General features: G+C 45.7%; 1 protein-coding gene, 1 non-coding gene and 1 pseudogene across 2 annotated transcripts in view; 1 reads left to right on the top strand and 2 right to left on the bottom strand.

Moving 5' to 3' along the window:
- The window catches only part of LOC144485809 (uncharacterized), a 72,703-nt gene that overhangs the window by 16,620 nt on the left and 35,263 nt on the right, over nt 1–20,820 (bottom strand). Inside the window, exon 5 of the mRNA XM_078203891.1 lies at nt 16,076–16,103. Coding sequence (XP_078060017.1) covers nt 16,076–16,103 — 28 coding nt within the window. The remainder of the gene's footprint in view (nt 1–16,075; nt 16,104–20,820) is intronic.
- On the top strand, nt 2,234–9,459 carry LOC144485811 (uncharacterized; annotated as a pseudogene).
- trnar-acg (transfer RNA arginine (anticodon ACG)) lies at nt 18,782–18,854 on the bottom strand. Its single transcript has one exon. It is a non-coding gene; the product is annotated as a tRNA-Arg (tRNA).

Genomic DNA, 20,820 nt, shown 5'->3' with positions numbered 1-20,820 from the left:
GGCTGTGTAACTGGTTAAAGCTCTTTCCACAGTCAGTTCACTGGAATACTCTCACTTGAGTATCTGTGTCTCAGTGATTTTCCAGTCACACTGATGTTTAAACAGTTTGAAGGAACAGACAAACATTTCCCATTCCAGTTTCAAATGCCGATGGTATTCAGATCCAGAATAATTGTGTGACTCTGTCAGATCCTAACGTCATGTTTGTTGAGATTTGTGTCTGTAAATTCTCCCCTTCTAATAGCCTGTGAAAGAAATTCACAAAAATCATTGCTGTCAGTACAGGATAAAAACTCAGAACAGACAATTCTAGTTTCTGTGGAACATTCTTTCCTCTCATTCTTGAAAATTTGTAAACCTTTATCCCAAACACTCTCCCTCCATTCTCACTTTGCTGGACCTGAAATAGACATTGTCCTGAGGGTGCTGATTCATCCTAATCGACAGATCCGTGCCGACTGTTTCATGTACAGGACACATATTCCTGAAATCTTCACACAGGCTTGTGTCTAAGCATATAAAAAATTTGCATATTTAGTGTACTAAAAATGTATGCAATATTCAGAACTCTATTACATGATTAGAGATACATGATTAGAGATTAAAGTCCAAAGATGTGCGGGTTAGGTTGATTGGCCATGTTAAAATTGCCCCTTAGTGTCCTGGGATGCATAGATTAGAGGGATTAGTGGGTAAAATATGTAGGGATATGGGGGTAGAGCCTGGGTGGGATTGTGGTCGGTGCAGACTCGATGGGCCGAATGGCCTCTTTCTGTACTGTAGGGTTTCTATGATTCTATGATAGATGGGTGCGGAAGAACTTGACTGAGGGGGCAAGCAATCATGTTCTGGAACTCACTGATGATGAGAGTGGTGGAAGTGGAGACGACCAGTGATTTCAAAATAAAATTGGTCGGGCACTTGAAGGAATGAAACGTACTGGGGAACAGGGATATCGAGGAAAAATGGCACTGAGTGGATTCCCCGACAGAGACTTGGCACGGACTCAAGCTGCTGAATTGATTTATCTTGTGCTCTGCTGACTCTTTGACTGGAAAATATACAGTGTAGTTACAATACTATTCTGGAATTAAACAACATCAACTGTAATACAAATCCATAAATAATATACCTAATATGCACCATATAGTAAGAAGTCTCACAACACCAGGTTAAAGTCCAACAGGTTTATTTGGAATCACAAGCTTTCAGAGCACTGCCCCTTCATCAGGTGAGAAGGAGCAGCGCTTTGAAAGCTCGTGATTCCAAATAAACCATTTGGACTTTAACCAGGTGTTGTGAGACTTCTTACTGTGCCCACCCCAGTCCAACACCGGCACCTCCACATCATATGCACCATATAACACCAGACATATCAATGTTATTACGATCCTCATGGTCACCTTATAATAAACAAATTCCCACAAATCCCAATGGAATAAACTGAAAGACAATGTTTCATTTTAAAAATTAATCTAAAATTAACATCACTGAATCATGCATTTAGAAACATTATTTGAACAGACAGGATAAATTACACTTTAAAAAGCTCAGACAATAAAAACAGGTTCCACAAAATCACAGTTTCCCCCTCAGTATATTGGCTCTAATTCCAGTTCCAGAGAATTTCTCTGTCTCTGTATTTCCCAGGGGGAGAAAGAAAGTGTTTTCCTCACAGATGTTGTCCAGAGGATGAAGTTTGAGTCTGTGGTGAAGTTTGAGTCTGTGGTGAAGTTTGAGTCTGTGGTGAAGTTTGAGTCTGTGTGTGAAGTTTGAGTCTGTGTGTGAAGTTTGAGTCTGTGGTGAAGTTGGAGTCTGTGGTGAAGCTACAAACAGAAGCTGTTCTGTTTCAAATCAAACTGCGAGACTTGGAAGAAAATGATGGGAACAGATTTTGCAAAGTCCCCTCCCCCACTCCCTCAGCTGGCAGCCCAGCACGCAGGCGCAGAGAGCGCTGCTGAGCCGAGCTGTCCGGAGCAGGCGCAGAGAGCGCTGCTGAGCCGAGCTGTCCGGAGCAGGCGCAGAGAGCGCTGCTGAGCCGAGCTGTCCGGAGCAGGCGCAGAGAGCGCTGCTGAGCCGAGCGGTCCGGAGCAGGCGCACTGCGGCTGCCGCCAGCGGTCGCTCCCGCTCTCTTTTTGGAGCAGCAGCCGCAGAGAGACAGGGGGGAGGGGGAGATCACCGAGCGGCTTCTCGCTCTGGCCGGAGCCGCCAGCCGGTTGCCTGGAAACCGTGAATGGAGGAGGTGCAGGTGGAGGAGGAACAATGGGCGGGGGCGGGGCTCCCGGGTCCGCGAGCCGGGCCTGCGCCATGGAACCCCGACACGTCACTGCGGAGCCGAGTAATTCCTATTGGCTGATTCAGGCAGCGCTCCATTGTGACGTCTCAATGCGGAAGTTGGCCACTGAGCTTCAGATTGAACCTTCCACTTGGATTTGAAAAGACTTCGGCCATCAGTGAGTGGAAAAGCAGCAACACACTGCCACACCCGAGTGAGAGTGTTCCAGTGCACTGACTAAAGAGCTTTAGTAAGAAGTCTCACAACACCAGGTTAAAGTCCAACAGGTTTATTTGGTGGCAAAAGCCACTGTGTTTACCCCAGTCCAACGCCGGCATCTCCACATAAAGAGCTTTAACCAGTTACACAGCCTGAATAAATATCACACCATTCACAGCAGGGAGAGACGGTACCCGTGTTCTGTGTGTGGACAAGGCTTCAACTGATTGGCCACCCAAGGGAGAGGCAAGGACACCTGCACCATGGAGAAACCATGGAAATGTGCAGACTGTGGGAAGAGATACAGAGCCCCCTCTCTGCTGGATGCTCATCGGCGCAGCCACACTGGGGAGAGGCCATTCATCTGCTCTCAGTGTGGGGAGGGATTTGCTCTGTTGCCCAGCCTGCAGTCACACAAGCGAGTTCACACCGGAGAGAGACCGTTCACCTGCTCTCAGTGTGGAAAGGGATTCACTGTGTTATCCACTTTGCAGAGACACCAGCGAATTCACACTGGGGAGAGGCCGTTCACCTGCTCTCGGTGTAGGAAGGAATTCAACCAGTTATCCAATCTATGGACACACATGTGAATTCATACTGGGGAGAGGCCATTCGCCTGCTCTCAGTGTGGGAAGAGATTCACTCGGTCATCCGACCTGCGGACACATCAGCGAGTTCACACCGGGGAGAGGCCATTCACCTGCTCTCAGTGTGGGAAGGGATTCACTCGGTCATCCGACCTGCGGACACACCAGCGAATTCACACTGGGGAGAGGCCATTCACCTGCTCTCAGTGTGGGAAAAGATTCACTCGGTCATCCGACCTGCAGACACACCAGCGAGTTCACACTGGGGAGAGACCATTTACCTGCTCTCAGTGTGGGAAGGGTTTCAGTCAGTTATCCACCCAGCAGAAACACCAGCGAGTTCACACTGGAGAGAGGCCGTTCACCTGCTCTCAGTGTGGGAAGAGATTCACTCAGTCATCCCACCTGCGGAGACACCAGCGAGTTCATACTGGGGAGAGGCCATTTACTTGCTCTCAGTGTGGGAAGGGTTTCAGTCAGTTATCCAACCTGCAGAGACACCAGCGAATTCACATGGAGAGAGACCATTCACCTGCTCTCAGTGTGGGAAGGAATTCACTCAGTTATCCCACCTGTTGAGACATCAGTGAAGTTACACTGGGGAGAAACTGTCCACCTGCTCAGTGTATAAAAAGTGTTCAGAATTTCATCACAGCTGCTGAGGCACCAACAAGTTCACAGGGGTGGGATTCTGCTGTTATTGTTTCTGCTCTCAGTTACATCCAGGACTGCATTTTGTTCATTCTCACAGTTGGTCAATGGGGAGGGTCAGAGGGTTTCTTTCTGCTGGACTGGCCGGTCTCACAACTTTGCCTCCAGTGGGCTGATGCTCTTTGAGTCTTGTTGTGAATACCTGGTTTCAAATTTCACACGGATCACAGAGTGACCGGGTGTGAGGAAATTCAGAGATATTTAGTCAGCATTTCTGTTTGAAACTCCCCCAGATGCCCATCCAATTTCCTTTGTAATTGTTTATTGTCTCCACTTCCTCCACCCTCATAGGCAGCGAGTTCCAGGTCATTACCATTCGCTGCATCAACATTTTCTTCCTCACATCCCTCCCTACATCTCTCACCTGAAACTTTAAATCTGTGTCCCCCTTGTCCTTGTCCCATCAGCTAATGGGAACAGCTTTTCTTTGTCCACCTTATCTAAACCTGTCAGAATCTTGTCCACCTCTATCAAATCTCCCCTCAACCTCCTTTGCTCCAAGGGAAACAACCCCAGCCTGACATTGACAATAAAGAACAAACTAACAGAATATGTTAGAACCTGAAACCAAATGGGAATGTTTAATTCCTGTTTTAATGATATTGTGAATATATTGTCCTGGACAATAAAGGAATTGGAATAACTCACCTTGGGAGTGGTTGAATGGAATATGTCAATCTGGTATCCATCTACAGTCCAGTGAAAGTCTGGAATATGTAGCTGGAAATCCCTCCCTAACAGCACTGTCGGCTTACTTACACCTCAGGCATTGTAACAGTTCAGGAAGGCAGTGTTGGGGTTGACCATGGCCGAGGCAGCTACATACAGCCACATATTCTGTTATAATTGAAGGACTGCAGATTGAATGTGAGGCATTATGGGACTGGACTATCTTGACCACATTCCTGTGACTGCTCAGTTTCTGCAATCACGGACCATTAAAGCTGCTTAGTGCCCAACAGAGGACCTGGTGAGAATATTTACTCAGAATGAGTTAGAATTAAACTTATTCCAGGACCGGCTGGTGTTCAGTGGCTGAGATACCCGAATCTGTGAAGAGAAGGTCTGACCAATCAACAAACAGTGGGAGATAGTTGGTTAAGAAGTTAAAAAGCATTCTCAGGCATTGTTTAAATTATTTTATCCCAAATTTGTGATAAGAACTTTGAGGGACTTGTGACCCGTTAGTCGGTGAAGTAACGGTATACTCCAAATAGCACTGGACTGAAAAGCAGACCTCTGAGTAGATTCTAATGGTTATAAACTGACTCAAGCATGGCCAGTGAAAAAATCAGAGCTCGAGTGAGGACTGGATAGGTCTCTTACCTGCTAATTGGAAACTAAGAACAAGAAACGTATCGATAAAATTATTAGAGAATACAGCCAACATTTCGAGTCTGGAAGACACTTCATAACCGCTCTTATGAAGGGTCATCCATACTTTAAACATTGACTCTATTCTGTCTCCACAGATACTGTCAGACCTGCTGAGATTTTCCAGCATTTTCTGTTGTTGTTTCAGATTCCAGCATCCGCAGTATTTAACTTTTATGATAAAATGATTAGTTCTGATTGGAATCCCTACGACCTTCCTGCAAAACAGAGGGAGTGGTGGCAAAAGGGGAAAAAGGATAAGGATGATAAAGTCTGGGTTCTGATTCTCCGAGCCCATGTAGAATCAACAAAATGAGTGAAGCAGTTTATAAAGAACAGAAGTTATCCATCCCTAAAAAAACTGATCAAATTAAAATAATTAGGTTATGGAATATAACAAAAAAATGAAGAGCTGAAGTTTACAATCTAGTTTGTTTTGATTTTTTTACTTGTGTAAAGTGGTATTATTGTGTGCCAATTTTTTTCTGCTCACTCCCCATCCCTTTAGGTTCTGTAGAAAAGTTAACCCTTTCAGCAGACAATTCATTTCTTTTCAAATCATCTGAAAACTCATGTCTATTTTAGTTTATAATTGAAGATTTATGGGAATTGGCTAAGATGGGCTTTCAACATTTTTCTATTCTTTCTCTATTCACTGTTAATCAACACTCTGTTTTATCTTTCTGACTTGTTACATTTTTAATGATTAATAAACTTTCTGAATTCACGATTTAAAGTGTTCTTTCTTGCCATTTGGTTAAGTCACTGGAACCTGGTGTGATTTACAGTTATGGAGTTATTGTAAACAAGAGAACCCCCATAAATCTTAGTTCAAATAAATCAAAGTTCTTACAAATGGAATGTTATCCTTTATTATGAGAGAAATTGAACACAGGAGTAAAGATGTTCTGCTTTAGTTATGATGTGGAGATGCCGACGTTGGACTGGGGTAAACACAGTAAGAAGTTTAACAACACCAGGTTAAAGTCCAACAGGTTTATTTGCTACCAGATAAACCTGTTGGACTTTAACCTGTGTTGTTTAAGACCATAAGACATAGGAGCGGAAGTAAGGCCATTCGGCCCATCGAGTCCACTCCACCATTCAATCATGGTTGATTTCAACTCCACTTACCCGCTCTCTCCCCATAGCCCTTAATTCCTCGAGAAATCAAGAATTTATCAATTTCTGTCTTGAAGACGCTCAACGTCTCGGCCTCCACAGCCCTCTGTGGCAATGAATTCCACAGACCTACCACTCTCTGGCTGAAGAAATTTCTCCTCATCTCTGTTCTAAAGTGACTCCCTTTTATTCTAAGGCTGTGCCCCCGCGTCCTAGTCTCCCCTGCTAATGGAAACAACTTCCCTACGTCCATCCTATCTAAGCCGTTCATTATCTTGTAAGTCTCTATCAGATCTCCCCTCAACCTCCTAAACTCCAATGAATATAATCCCATTTAACTTCTTACTATGCTTCAGTTATACAGGGCATTACGGAGACTGCATCTTGAATACTGGGTGCAGCTTTGTCTCCTATTTAAGAAATGATACAAATGCATTGAAAGTGGTTCAGAGGAGGTTTAATAGATTGCTTCCCAATTCTTGACCCTCACAGTATAAATTATGTCCGATTTTCCTTGTCTTCAGTTCTGACAAAGGGTCATCCTGACTCAAAATGCTGTGTCTATTCTCTCTCTGCAGATGCTGTCAGACTTGCTGAGATTGTCCAGCATTTTCTGTTTTTGTTTCAGATTCCAACAACAGCAGAATTTTGCCTTTATCCCAATTCTTGTTGGGTAAGAGAATCAAAAGTATTGGGTCTAGAACGAGAATGTGGAACTCCACACAAACAGATCAACCATGACCTAAATAAACGGTGGAGCCGACTCAAAGGGCCAAATGACCTACATCTGCTCCGGTGTTGAATGTTGGTCACAAATTCCTGAGGATTGTGAAACAAGGCTGGAAGATTCGCCTTGCTTGTGTTAGTGGGAAAATGTCCAGGAGAACCATCACTGTGAAGGACAGTTCTGGGATTAAAGGTTGCCAGACTGGAAAAGGAAAACAATGGAAATAAACCCTTGGGGAGGAAAGAATCACTTTGGACTGGTTTTTGGAGAAAGAGTGTGAACATTCCAAGGCAGAATAAAATATAACGGTTGAGTGGGATATTTGATGGTGTTAAGAGTAAAAGGGCAAAGTTTAATTTTAAGTTTAAGAGCAATGTTCCCTTCAAAAAAGTGTTTAGTCATTGTTGCTTCCAGTTTGTTGGAATAAACGCCAGAAACTTGAAGTTTTGTCGTGTGATTCTTTAATTTACTCACTGGGCTTAGAATTCTTTTTTTTAAATTGTTGATCGTTACAGAGATCCTAACAGTTCATTTAAAGCCCCGAGTTTTGATTTCCCATTTGAGCCTGGGGCACCTTTCTGTCTCTCTATTGCTCGTGTCAATGACAGCCAGGCGACGGAGCTGAGGGCTGAACTTAGCTGAGAATAATGGGGCCTGCGCCCCAGTTGGGAAACTGCCCTGGGCGTCGCACTAATAGAGAGACAGGAAGGTGCTGGAGGACTGACTGGGAAATGGGCCTCCAACCAATTGTTATATCAGTCACTCAGAGCTAAAGAGAAACCTGTCTCTTTAAATACAGATACAGGGAAGAGGCTGCAATGAAATCTGTCCCTTTTAACCTGCACAAAAGCAGGAGGCTGAGATTGACAGGCTGCAGGAAGAGTCCATTCAGCCCATCGTGCCCCTGCTATCTCTTTGAAAGGACTGTCTGATTCATCCTACCACTCTGATCTGTCCCCACAGCCCTGCAAATTCTTCCCTTTCAAGTCTTTAACCTTTGGAAAGATTCTATTGAATCTGTTTTCAGGCAGATCAGAACAACTCGCTGTGTCAAAAATATAAAATAAAATCTCATCTCCCCCTCTGGCTCCTTTGCCAATTACCTTAGAGGGACTCACTTTCTGTTAAAGAGCCTGCCAACCCCTCTCACCCACTTTCCCTAAAGTGCATCAATCTCATCAGGAAAAGTCCAGAACAATCAAATATTTTACTGATCAAAGTTTATTAATGAAACAGAACATGGTTAAAACAATCAGAAAATGACTTGAGCATCAAAGACAACCAGAGTAAAAGGATAGGTTCAAGGTGAAGGGGGGGAGGTTTAACACAGATATCAGAAGGACATATTTCACACAGAGGGTCGTGGGGGCCTGAAATGTGTTGCCGGGCAAGGTGGTGGAGGCGGACACACTGGGAACGTTTAAGACTTATCTAGACAGCTATATGAACGGAGTGGGAATGGAGGGATACAAAAGAGTGGTCTAGTCTGGACCAGGGAGCGGCGCGGGCTAATTGTTCCTTGTTTCTCGTTTCAAGGCTTCATTCTATGATTATCTTGCTGGTGCCAGTACAGAGCGAGACTGCGGATAGTTGGGAACCTGTCTCGGGGGCAGGGAATTCATATGGTGTTCGTGGAAGTGGAAATGACTAGGGTTGGGAAGCATTTCCCGATCAGGGCCATTGTGATCTCCTGGACTCGTTTCGATCGCCTCAGGGGGTCGGAGAGGAATTTCCCAGATTTTTTTCCCCATATTGGCCCTGGGGTTTTTCACTCTGGGTTTTCGCCTCTCCCTGGAGATCACATTGTCTGGAATGGGGGGGTGGGGGTGAGTTAATAGGTTGTAATGAACAAAGCATCGTAGCTGTGAGGGACAGCTCGGTGGATAGGATATTGGTATGTAGATAGGCTGGAAAATTGGGCGGGGATCCTGGATTCAGGATTCAATCCTGGACCGGGGAGCGGCGCGGGCTTGGAGGGCCGAAGGGCCTGTTCCTGTGCTGTATTGTTCTTTGTTCTTTGTTGTTCTTTGATATTCACAATGTTCTGGACACAAATGGTTTCTCTTTAATTCATCTGTAGCCTGTTCCCTGCCCTTTTTGTGGTAAAGGCAGAATTCTCTGGATAGGAAATTTAAAAAGAAGTTTCCTGAATGAAAAAGTTTTACTCAACAACTTTAAGATATTGACTTTTACAACTTCATGCAGGTGATCGGTCCGTAGAAGCATAACCCTCTCTGGCTCCTTCTTTCACAGGAATTCATGTGGAATTCAGCCTTGGGAGTCTGGTTCCTTCTCTGACAGTAATTTCCTTGGAACTCAGCCTCGGGAGTTTTCAGTATTTGGCTCCCAAGGAAGACCTTCAGAACCTCTACTTTTATCCACAAAGTGACGATTACCTCACGTCAGATTTGGGCCTGTTGTATCATGACAATTGGTCAATTTGACCACTAGATTAATTTAACTGGATCCTCAATTACTGACACCACCTTCTCTCATTATCTTAGACAGGAATACAAGAGAACTGGTTCATACTATCCCTTTATCTGATTCGATACAATCCCTTATTCTCACAGTTTCAAATGTTGAGGCTAATCAGAGCTTGAAGGTCTCTCTCGCCAGTACATTTATCCTCATTGCACATTCTTTACATCCACAGCAATTAAACTTTTACAGCAAATAAAACTCAATCTTTTACTATGACGACTGATTCATTGATTAACTATAACTCAATTAAGGCTCATTAATTTCTCGTCTGTTAATGTCTGGTTGCTAATAAATAGCTACCAGATGGGGCAGATGTTTGAGGGCAAATCAACATCTGGCATGTGGGAGGCTTTCAACTGTAAGCTGATAGGACCGGCACATTCCTGTAAGGGTGAAGGATAAGTATGGCAAGTTTTGGGAACCTTGGATAATGAGAGATATTGTGAGCCTCGTCAAAGAGAAAAACGAAACATTTGTCAAAGCGAGGAGGCTGGGAACACACGAAGCAAGTGTGGAATACAAGGAAAGTAGAAAGAAACTTAAGCAAGGAGAATGGAGGGCTAAAAGGGGTCACGATAAAGCATTGGCCAGCAGGATTAAGGAAAATCCCAAGGCTTTTTATACATATATAAAGAGCAAGAGGGTAGCCAGGGAGAGGGTTGGCCCACTCCAGGACAAGGGAGGGAATCTATGCGCGGAGCCAGAGGAAATGGGGAGATATTAAATGAGTACTTTGCGTCAGAATTCACCAAAGAGGATTTGGTGGTGGATGAGTCTGGGAAAGGATGTGTAGATAGTTTGAGTCATGTTGAGATCAAAAAGGAGGTGGTATTGGGGTTCTTGAGAAACATTAAGGTAGACAAGTCCCCAGGGCCTGATGGGATATACCCCAGAATACTGAGAGAGGCAAGGGAGGAAATTGCTGGGGTCTTGAGAGAGATCTTTGTATCCTCACTGGCTACAGGGGAGGAACACACGAAGCAAGTGTGGAATACAAGGAAAGTAGAAAGAAACTTAAGCAAGGAGTAAGGAGGGCTAAGAGTGGTCACGAAAAATCATTGGCCAGCGGGATTAAGGAAAATCCCAAGGCTTTTTATACATATATAAAGAACAAGAGGGTAGCCAGGGAGAGGGTCGGCCCACTCAAGGATAGGGGAGGGAATCTATGTGTGGAGCCAGAGGAACCTGGTGTTGTTAAACTTCTTACTGTGTTTACCCCAGTCCAACGCCGGCATCTCCACATCATACAGGGGAGGTCCCAGAGGATTGGAGAATAGCCAATGTTGTTCCTTTGTTTAAGAAGGGTAGCAAGAATAATCCAGGTAATTACAGGCTGGTGAGCCTTACATCAGTGATAGGGAAATTATTGGAGAGAATTCTTCGAGACAGGATTTATTCCCACTTGGAAATAAGTGGATGTATTAGTGAGAGGCAACATGGTTTTGTGAAGGGGAGGTCGTGTCTCACGGACTTGGTCGAGTTTTTCGAGGAAGTGACGAAGATGATTGATAAGGGTAGAGCAGTGGATGTTGTCCACATGGACTTAGACAAGGTCCCTCATGGTAGACTGGTGCAGAAGGAGAAGTCGCATGGGATCAGAGGTGAGTTGGCAAGGTGGATACAGAACTGGCTCGGTCAAAGAAGACAGAGGGTAGCAGTGGAAGGGTGCGTTTCTGAATGGAGGGCTGTGACAAGTGGCGTTCCTCAGGGATCAGTGCTGGGACCTTGTTGTTTGTTATATATATATATAAATGATTTGGAGGAAAATGTAACTGGTTTGATTAGGAAGTTTGCGGACGACACAAAGGTTGGTGGATTTGCGGATAGTGATGAGGACCATCAGAGGATACAGCAGGATATAGATTGGTTGGAGTCTTGGGCGGAGTGATGGCAGATGGAGTTTAATCTGGACAAATGTGAGGTAATGCATTTTGGAAGGTCTAATACAGATAGGAAATATACAGTAAATGGCAAAACCCTTAGGAGTATTGGTCGGCAAAGGGATCTGGGTGTACAGGTACACAGTCACTGAAAGTGGCAATGCAGGCGGAGAAGGTAGTCAAGAAGACATACGGCATGCTTTCCTTCATTGGCTGGGGTATTGAGTTTAAAAATTGGCAAGTCATGTTGCAGCTTTAGAGAAGCTTAGTTAGGCCACACTTGGAATATAGTGTTCAATTCTGGTCGCCACACTACCAGAAGGATGTGGAGGCTTTGGAGAGGGTACAGAAAATATTTACCCGGATGTTGCCTGGTATGGAGGGCATTAGCTATGCGGAGAGGTTGGAGAAACTTGGTTTGTTCTCACTGGAATGAGGGAGGTTGAGGGGGCGACCTGATAGAAGTCTACAAGATTATGAGAGGCATGGACAGAGTGGATAGTCAGAAGCTGTTTCCCAGGGTGGAAGCGTCAATTACTAGGGGACACAGGTTTAAGGTGTGAGGGGCAAGGTTTAAAGGAGATGTACGAGGCAGATTTTTTACACAGAGAGCAGTGGGTTCCTGGAACTCGTTGCCTGGGGGGTAGTGGAAGCGGATACGGTAGTGACTTTTAAGGGACATCTTGACAAATACATGAATAGGATGGGAATAGAGGGAAATGGTCCCCGGAAGGGTAGGGGGTTTTAATTTAGTCCGGCAGCAGGCTTGGAGGGCTAAAGGGCCTGTCCCTGTGCTGTAACTTTCTTTGTTCTAAATACAGTAATATTTAATGAACACATTTGGTTCATACAATGTGGTTGACTCTCAACTGCCCTCTGAACAAGGGCATCTAGGGATGGGCAATAAATGTTGGCCAGCCAGCGACGCCCATGTCCCACAACTGAATAAGGTTAATACAAGATATCCTGGTTCGAAAAGACACTTGCTGCAAGCCAATAGCTTTCCTTCTTACTTGAACTGAGCAATCAACCTTATTCTTGAGCCAGATTTGACAGAATATAATGTCCTCCAACTGATCAAATTCATAGAAGAAATTCTTAGTTCAGACAATTCCTGCCAGCTATGCAGCTTCCACAAGCATGTAGGTGAATCCAACATTAATTTTTAAAATAAAGCTCCAGTCACATGTTAGAATTTAACATGGTTGAAGTTCTTGGGTTGAAGTTCTGAACTGGAAAAAGGCCAAATTTGATGAAATGAGAAGGGACCTGGGAAGTGTGGATTGGCACAGGCTGTTCTCTGGTAAGGATGTAAATGGAAAGTGGGAGGCCTTCAAAGGAGAAATTTTGAGAGTGCAGAGTTTGTATGTTCCTGTCAGGATTAAAGGCAAAGTAAATAGGAATAAGGAACCTTGGTTCTCGAGGGAGATTGTCACACTGATTAAGAGGAAGAGAGAGTTGTATGAAATGTACAGGCAGCAAGGAACACATCAGATGCTCGAGGAGTATAAAAAGTGCAAGAAGCGACTTAAGAGGGAAATCAGGAGGGCTAAAAGAAGACATGAGGTTGCTTTGGCAGACAGAGTGAAGGAAAATCCAAAGAGCTTCTATAGGTATGTTAGGAGCAAAAGGATAGTGAGGGATAAAATTGGTCCTCTTGAAGACCAGAGTGGTACACTGTGTATGGAACCAAAAGAGATGGGGGAGATACTAAATGGTTTTTTTGCATCTGTATTTCCTGAGGAAACGGGCATGGAGTCTACGGAAATAGGGCAAACTGGTAGGGAGGCCATGGAACCTTTACAGATTAAAGGGGAGGAGGTGCTCGCTGTCTTGAGGCAAATCAGAGTGGATAAATCCCCAGGACCGGACAGGGTATTCCCACGGACCTTGAGGGAAGCTAGTGTTGAACTTGCAGGGGCCCTGGCAGACATATTTAAAATGTCAGTATTCACGGGGGAGGTGCCAGATGATTGGAGAGTGGCTCATGTTGTTCCGTTGTTTAAAAAAGGTTCCAAAAGAAATCCGGGAAATTATCGGCCAGTAAGTTTGACGTCGGTGGTGGGCAAGTTATTGGAAGGTGTGATAAGGGATAGGATCTACAAATATTTGGATAGACAGGGACTTATTAGGGAGAGTCAACATGGCTTTGTGCGTGGTAGGTCATGTTTGACCAATCTATTAGAGTTTTTCGAGGAGGTTACCAGGAAAGTGGAAGAAGGGAAGGCGGTGGATGTTGTCTACCTGGATTTCAGCAAGGCCTTTGACAAGGTCCCTCATGGGAGGTTAGTTAGGAAGGTTGTCTCTGGGTATACATGGGGAGGTAGTAAATTGGATAAGACACTGGCTCAATGGAAGAAGCCAGAGAGTGGTTGTGGAGGATTGCTTCTCTGAGTGGAGGCCTGTGACTAGTGGTGTGCCGCAGGGATCGGTGTTGGGTCCATTGTTGTTTGTCATCTATATCAATGATCTGGATGATAATGTGGTCAATTGGATCAGCAAGTTTGCTGATGATACAAAGATTGGAGGTGTAGTGGGCAGTGAGGAAGGTTTTCAAAGCTTGCAGAGGGATTTGGACCAACTAGAAAAATGGGCTGAAAAATGGCAAATGGAATTTAACGCAGACAAGTGTGAGATATTGCACTTTGGAAGGACAAACCAAAGAAGAACGTACAGGGTAAATGGTAGGACTCTGAAGAGTGCAGTTGAACAGAGGGATCTGGGAATACAGGTACAGAGTTCCCTAAAAGTGACGTCACAGGTGGATAGGGTCGTAAAGAGTGCCTTTGGTACATTGGCCTTCATGAATTGGAGTATCGAGTATAAAAGTTGGAGTGTTATGGTAAGGTTATATAAGGCATTGGTGAGGCCGAATTTGGAGTATTGTGTACAGTTTTGGTCACCTAGTTACAGGAAGGATGTAAATAAGATTGAAAGAGTGCAGAGAAGGTTCACAAGGATGTTGCCGGGACTTGAGAAGCTGAGTTACAGAGAGAGATTGAATAGGATGGGACTTTATTCCCTGGAGCGCAGAAGCTTGAGGGGAGATTTGATAGAGGTGTTTAAGATTTTGATGGGTATAGATAGAGTGAATGCAAGCAGGCTTTTTCCGCTGAGGCTCGGGGAGAAACAAACCAGAGGGCATGGGTTAAGGGTGAAAGGAGAAAAGTTTAAAGGGAATATTAGGGGGGGCTTCTTCACGCAGAGAGTGGTGGGAATGTGGAATGAGCTGCCGGATGAAGTGGTAAATGCGGGGTCACTTTTAACATTTAAGAAAAACTTGGACGGGTTCATGGATGAGAGGGGTGTGGAGGGATATGGTCCAAGTGCAGGTCAGTGGGACTAGGCATAAAATGGTTCGGCACAGACAAGAAGGGCCAAAAGGCCTGTTTCTGAGCTGTAATTTTCTATGGTTCTATGGCCTCCCTGACCTTGTTGCTGAGAATGTTTGAAGAGGCAGCAGGGGCACAATGGGTCACACGGCCTCCTTTTGTGCTCTCTGCTCCTCGTTTGCATTTGAAGTGGTAAATATCTGGAACTCACTTCCTACGAGCGGCTGAAGCAGAGATAATGGAATGTTTCCAAAAGGAAATTGGATGGGAACTTCAGGGAAATAAATCCGCAGGGACACGGAGAGAGAACAGGGCAACAGTTTGATCTACAGAGAGCCAGCATGGACTCAATGGGCTGAATGGCCCCATTCCCAATCCTAATGCCTGTCTGATCTAAAGAGAGAAATTTCAGCTGTTCAAGTCTCTCGAACTCACTGAAGTCCCTCATCCCTGGAGTCATTCTCGTAAATCTCCTCTGCACCCTCTCTAAGGACTTCACATCTTTCCTAAAGTGTAGGGCCCATATACAGGGTTCCATTCTCGAGGAATAGAATTGAACAGGTTCTGTTCAACTTGTTTAGAATCAGGGTTCGGCTACACTGGGAGCACTGTCAACATTTGTGATCTCCATTTAGAAAAAGGAAATAGAGGCACTGGAGAAGCGGCAACAAAGATTCACAAGAATAATCCCAGAACTGAGAGCATTTAACCTTCAGGAAAGGCTGGCACTGCTTTTCTCTGGAAAACAGAAGACTGAAGGGTGACCTGATGGAAGAATTTAAGGTTATGAAGGGGTTCAATAATCCAACAGGGAGTTCAGTGAGAAACCTCTTTACCCAGCGAGTGGTGAGAATGTGGAACTCACTACCACAGCGAGTGGTTGAGGTGAACAGCATGAATACATTGAAGGGGAAGCTAGATACATACATGAGGGAGAGAGGAATAGAAGGATATGCTGATGGGGGGAGATGAAGAGGGGTGGGTGGAGGCTCATGTGGAGCATAAATACTGACACAGACCAATTGGGCCAACTGGCCCGGCCTTGTGCTGTAGACTCACTGGAACAGAGACAAATGTATTTATTTTAGATCTACCTGTAGTGGTAGGAAAAACATTATTTACTATCCAGCATAAAATAAATGTTCTTCGTCAGTTTGTGTGGGTCATTTCAGTGGAAATGTGCTCTCCCAGGCTCAAAGAGCATCAGCCCACTGGAAGCAAAGTCGTGAGACTGGCCAGTCCAGCAGAAAGAAACCCTCCGACCCTCCCACTTCACCAACTGTCAGAGTGAACATGGTTCAGTCCTGGATGTGATCAACAGCAGCAATAACAGCAGAATCCAACCCCTGTCATCACTTGTGAACTCGCTGGTGTCTCAGCAGGAGGGATGAACTGGTGAATTTCTTTGCACACACAGCAGCTGTGAATGGACTGGTGGATCATCAGTTCCTGAGAGCTTTTGAAACCACTCCCACAGTCAGAGCAGTTAAAGGGTCTCTCCTGGGTGTGAGGGACATTGTGCCTCAGCAGCTGGGGTATCGAGAGAATCCTTCCGCACACACAGAGCAGGTGAATGGTCTCTCCCAGTGTGAACTCGCTGGTGTCTCCTCAGTGTGCATGTCCTTCCAAACCTCTTTGTGCAGTGAGAGCAGCTGAACGGTCTCTCCCCAGTGTGAATGCGCTGGTGATCTATCAGATGCTCAGAAATTTTGAAGCCACTCCCACAGTCAGAGCATTTTAAGGGTCTTTCCTGGGAGTGAGTGACTTTGTGTCTCTGCAGGGTGGATAACCGAGTGAATCTGTTCCCACACTCGGAGCAGGTGAACGGTCTCTCCCCGCTGTGAACTTGCTGGTGAGTCAGCAGGGTGGATGACTGAGTGAATCCCTTCCCACACTCGGTGCAGGTAAATGGTCTCTCCTCGGTGTGAAGACGCTGGTGTGTCAGCAGGGTGAATGACTGACTGACTGAATCCCTTCCCACACACAGAGCAGATGAATGGTCTCTCCCTGGTGTGAACTCGCTGGTGTCTCTGCAGTGTGGATGACCTCTTAAACCTCTTTGTGCAGAGAGAGCAGCTGAACGGTCTGTCCTCAGTGTGAATGCGCTGGTGGGACACCAGTTCCCCAGAAATTTTGAATTCGCTCCCACAGTCCGAGCATTTAAAGGGCCTCTCACTGGTGCGAGTGACTTTATGACTCAGCAGGTTGGGTAAATTAGTGAATCCCTTCCCACACACAGAGCAGGTGAATGGCCTCTCTCCGGTGTGAACTCGCTGGTGTGTCAGCAGGGCGGATAACTGCGTGAATCCCTTCCCACAGTCAGAGCAAGTGAATGGTCTCTCCCCGGAGTGAACTCGCTGGTGGTTCCGCAGGTTTGATGATGATCTAAATCTCATTGTGCAGAGAGAGCAGCTGAACGGTCTGTCCTCAGTGTGAATGCGCTGGTGGGACATCAGATCCCGAGAACTTTTGAAGCAACTCTCACAGTCAGAGCATTTAAAGGGTCTCTCATTGGTGTGAGTGACTTTGTGCGTCAGCAGGGCGGATGACCGAAAGAATCCCTTCCCACACACATTGCAGGTGAACGGTCTCTCCCCAGTGTGAATTCGTTGGTGTGCCCGCAGTTCGGAGGACCGAGAGAATCCCTTCCCACACATGGAGCAGCTGAACGGTCTCTCCCCGGTGTGAACTCGCTGATGTCTCCGCAGTGTGGATGACCATTTAAATTTCATTGTGCAGAGAGAGCAGCTGAACAGTCTCTCCTCACTGTGAGTGCGCTGGTGGGACACCAGTTCTCCAGAGCTTTTGAATCCGCTCCCACAGTCAGAGCATTTAAAGGGTCTCTCATTGGTGTGAGTGAGATTGTGACTCAGCAGGTGGGAGAACTTAATGTATCCCTTCCCACACACTGAGCAAGTGAAGGGTCTCTCCCGAGTGTGACTGCGTTGATGAATTTCCAAATCACAGGGCAACATGAATCCTTGTCCACAATCGTCACATTTCCACAGTTTCTCCATGATGCGGGTGTCCTTGTGACTCTCCAGGTTTGATGATCAGTTGAATCCTTGTCCACACAGAACACGTGTACGGTCTCTCTTCACTGTAAATGGTGCAATGTTGTTTCAGCCTGTGTAACTGGTTAAAGCTCTTTCCACTATCAGTGGACTGGAACACTCTCACTCAGGTGTGTTCCAGTCACACTGATGTTTAAAATCTCCTCAAGCAAACAGATCAAACAAACATTGCTTTTCTAGATTCAAAGGTCGATGATATTCAGGTCCCAATAAATCGAATGACTCTGTCAAATCTTCATGTGGTGTTTAGTTTGAAATTTCTGTCTATAAATCCTCATCTCCTGATATCTATAAAAGGAATTTACAACAGACATCACTGTCAGTACAGGATCGAAATTCAGAACAGACAATTCTAGTTTCTATGGAACATTCTTTCCTCTCTCATTCCCCAAAATCTGTCAATCTCCATCCCACACACTCTCCCTCAATTCTCACTCTGCTCTCCTGAGTATACAACCTCCCAAGTCTATTGAAGGTGCTGATTCAGGCTGATTAATGGATCCATGCTGACCACTTCCTGTACTGGACACAGAGATCTGAAAACCTACGTGTAACGTCCGGCCTACACGCGAGAAATTAAAATCTGTGCCATATGTGGGACTGGATAACTGGATTGGGAGAAGGAGAAGGATGTGGGGAAGAATTTTACTTTGGTGCAGAAAGGTCATTACCTGGAAGCCGCTGCCTCAGGGGGTTGTGGAAGTGCAAATGATCCATGATTAATCTTCAAGCTGACAGCCACGTTAAAGTTTTACATTTGGCCATAAATGCTGTGTGTAATACACTGTATTATCTGGTTACAGATACATGAAGAATGTGAGGAGGATTTCTGTTTAGACAGCGAGTGGTGACCTGGAAGTTAAAAATTCAACAAGTCCCCAATTTCCCCCAGAATGCAAAAGAAACACAAAAGCGGAGCAAAGCAAGTGTTTTACTCACAGATGTTGGCCTCTTTTAGGTCAAAAGGAGCTCACAAACTATTTTTCAAATTGACATCGAGCCAGCCAGGAGTCGAACCTGGAATCTTCTGATCCGTAGTCAGACGCGTTATCCATTGCGCCACTGACCCACACTCTCACAGCTGTTGGAGAGCCAGGAGGAAGTTTGAGTCTGTCTGAAGCTCAATCTTCATTCAGAAAGAGAGCAGCAGCAGCTTTGCTGGGCAGGAATGAGCAGCTGAACAAGCTCATTGTCCACTTCCGCATTCAGACAATCATAGAATCATAGAAACCCTACAGTGCAGAAGGAGGCCATTTGGCCCATCGAGTCTGCACCGACCACAATCCCACCCAGGCCCTACCCCCACACATTGTACCCACTAATCCCTCTAACCTACACATCTCAGGACTCTAAGGGGCAATTTTTAACCTGGCCAATCAACCTAACCCGCACATCTTTGGACTGTGGGAGGAAACCGGAGCACCCGGAGGAAACCCACGCAGACACGAGGAGAATGTGCAAACTCCACACAGACAGTGACCCGAGCCAGGAATCGAACCCAGGACCCTGGAGCTGTGAAGCAGCAGTGCTAACCACTGTGCTACCGTGCCGCCCATATGGGGGAGCTCTGATTGGCTGGAGGACCAGAGTCCTTCCGGTCCTCCAGAGTTCCCATTGGTCAACATCTCAGGGGTGGGCACTCCACCGCACATGCGCAGCTTCCTCTCTCCCTTGGACATGCGCAGCCCCGGGGCATGGGGGAGTGGGCAGATTCAATCTTCCTCCTGTCTCCAACAGTGTTGTGTGTGTGTAGCAGCACTGAATTTGCTGCTGCAAATCATCAACATTTCTTTGCATGTGAAAGCACTGGCTGAAAGAACTGAGCAGTTTTCTCTCCCTTGAGTATTGGTGGTTCAGTGGTAGAATTCTCGCCTGCCCCGCGGGAGGCCTGGGTTCGTATTCCTGGTCAATGCAAAGCCTTAAAAGAGGCCAACATCTGTGAGTGAAACACTTTCTTTTCCTTCCCTTTCCATTTCTTTTCTCATTCTGGGGGAAATTGGGAACTTGCAGCAACTGAAGGGAAAGGAAGTGAATCCAGTCGGTATGTTCCACACATTGTTAGCCCAGTAATTTAGACAAATATCTGTCTGGCAGCCTGCAGGAAGATTTTCAGCTCTCTGTGTCCAGGAGAGGAAGCAGTGAGCATGGATCTGTCAATCAGCCTCAATCAGCACCTTCAGGAGAATTGGGAGGGTGAATATTAGATACAGCAGAGTGAGAATGGAGGGAGAGTGTGTGGGATGGAGATTCACAGCTTTTCGGGAATGAGAGAGGAAAGAATGTTCCATAGAAACTAGAATTGTCTGTTCTGAATTTCTATCCTGCACTGACATTGATGAATTTTCCAAACTCGTTGACAGGATATCAGAAGGTGAGGATTGACAGACAGAGGATTGAAACAAACGTCACATCAGCATCTGACACCCTCACTCAATTCATCGGACCTGAATATTATCGGCCTTTGAATCTGGAAGGAGAAATGTTTCTCTGTTCTGTCTGCATCAACAGGCCTTTAATATCAATGTGACTGGAAAAGCACCAAGGCACAGATACACCCGAGTGAGAGTGTTCCAGTGCACTGAGTGTGGAAAGAGCTTTAACCAGTTACACAGCCTGAAAGTACATCACAGCATTCACAGCGGGGAGAGATTGTACCCGTGTTCTGTGTGAGATTTAACTGATTGTTTAACCTGGAGAGTCACAAGGACACCCGCACCATGGAGAAACCGTGGAAATGTGGGGACTGTGGGAAGAGATACAGAGCCCCCTGTAAACTGGAAATTCATCGACGCAGTCACACCGGGGAGAGGCCATTCATCTGCTCTGTGTGTGGGAAAGGATTTACGCAGTTATCTAACCTGTCAAAACACAAAGTCACTCACAGCCAGGAGAGACCCTTTAAATGCTCTGACTGTGGGAGTGGTTTCAAAAGCTCTCGGGAACTGATTATCCACCAGCGCATTCACACTGAGGAGAGACCATTCAGCTGCTCTCACTGCGCAAAGAAATTTAGAGCATCATCCCACCTGCGGATA

The sequence above is a fragment of the Mustelus asterias genome, unplaced genomic scaffold (assembly GCF_964213995.1).
Source record: "Mustelus asterias unplaced genomic scaffold, sMusAst1.hap1.1 HAP1_SCAFFOLD_221, whole genome shotgun sequence".
NCBI classification, from domain to species: domain Eukaryota; kingdom Metazoa; phylum Chordata; class Chondrichthyes; order Carcharhiniformes; family Triakidae; genus Mustelus; species Mustelus asterias.
The sequence above is the reverse complement of the archived record's forward strand: the minus strand, read 5'-3'. Positions and strand labels throughout refer to the sequence as shown.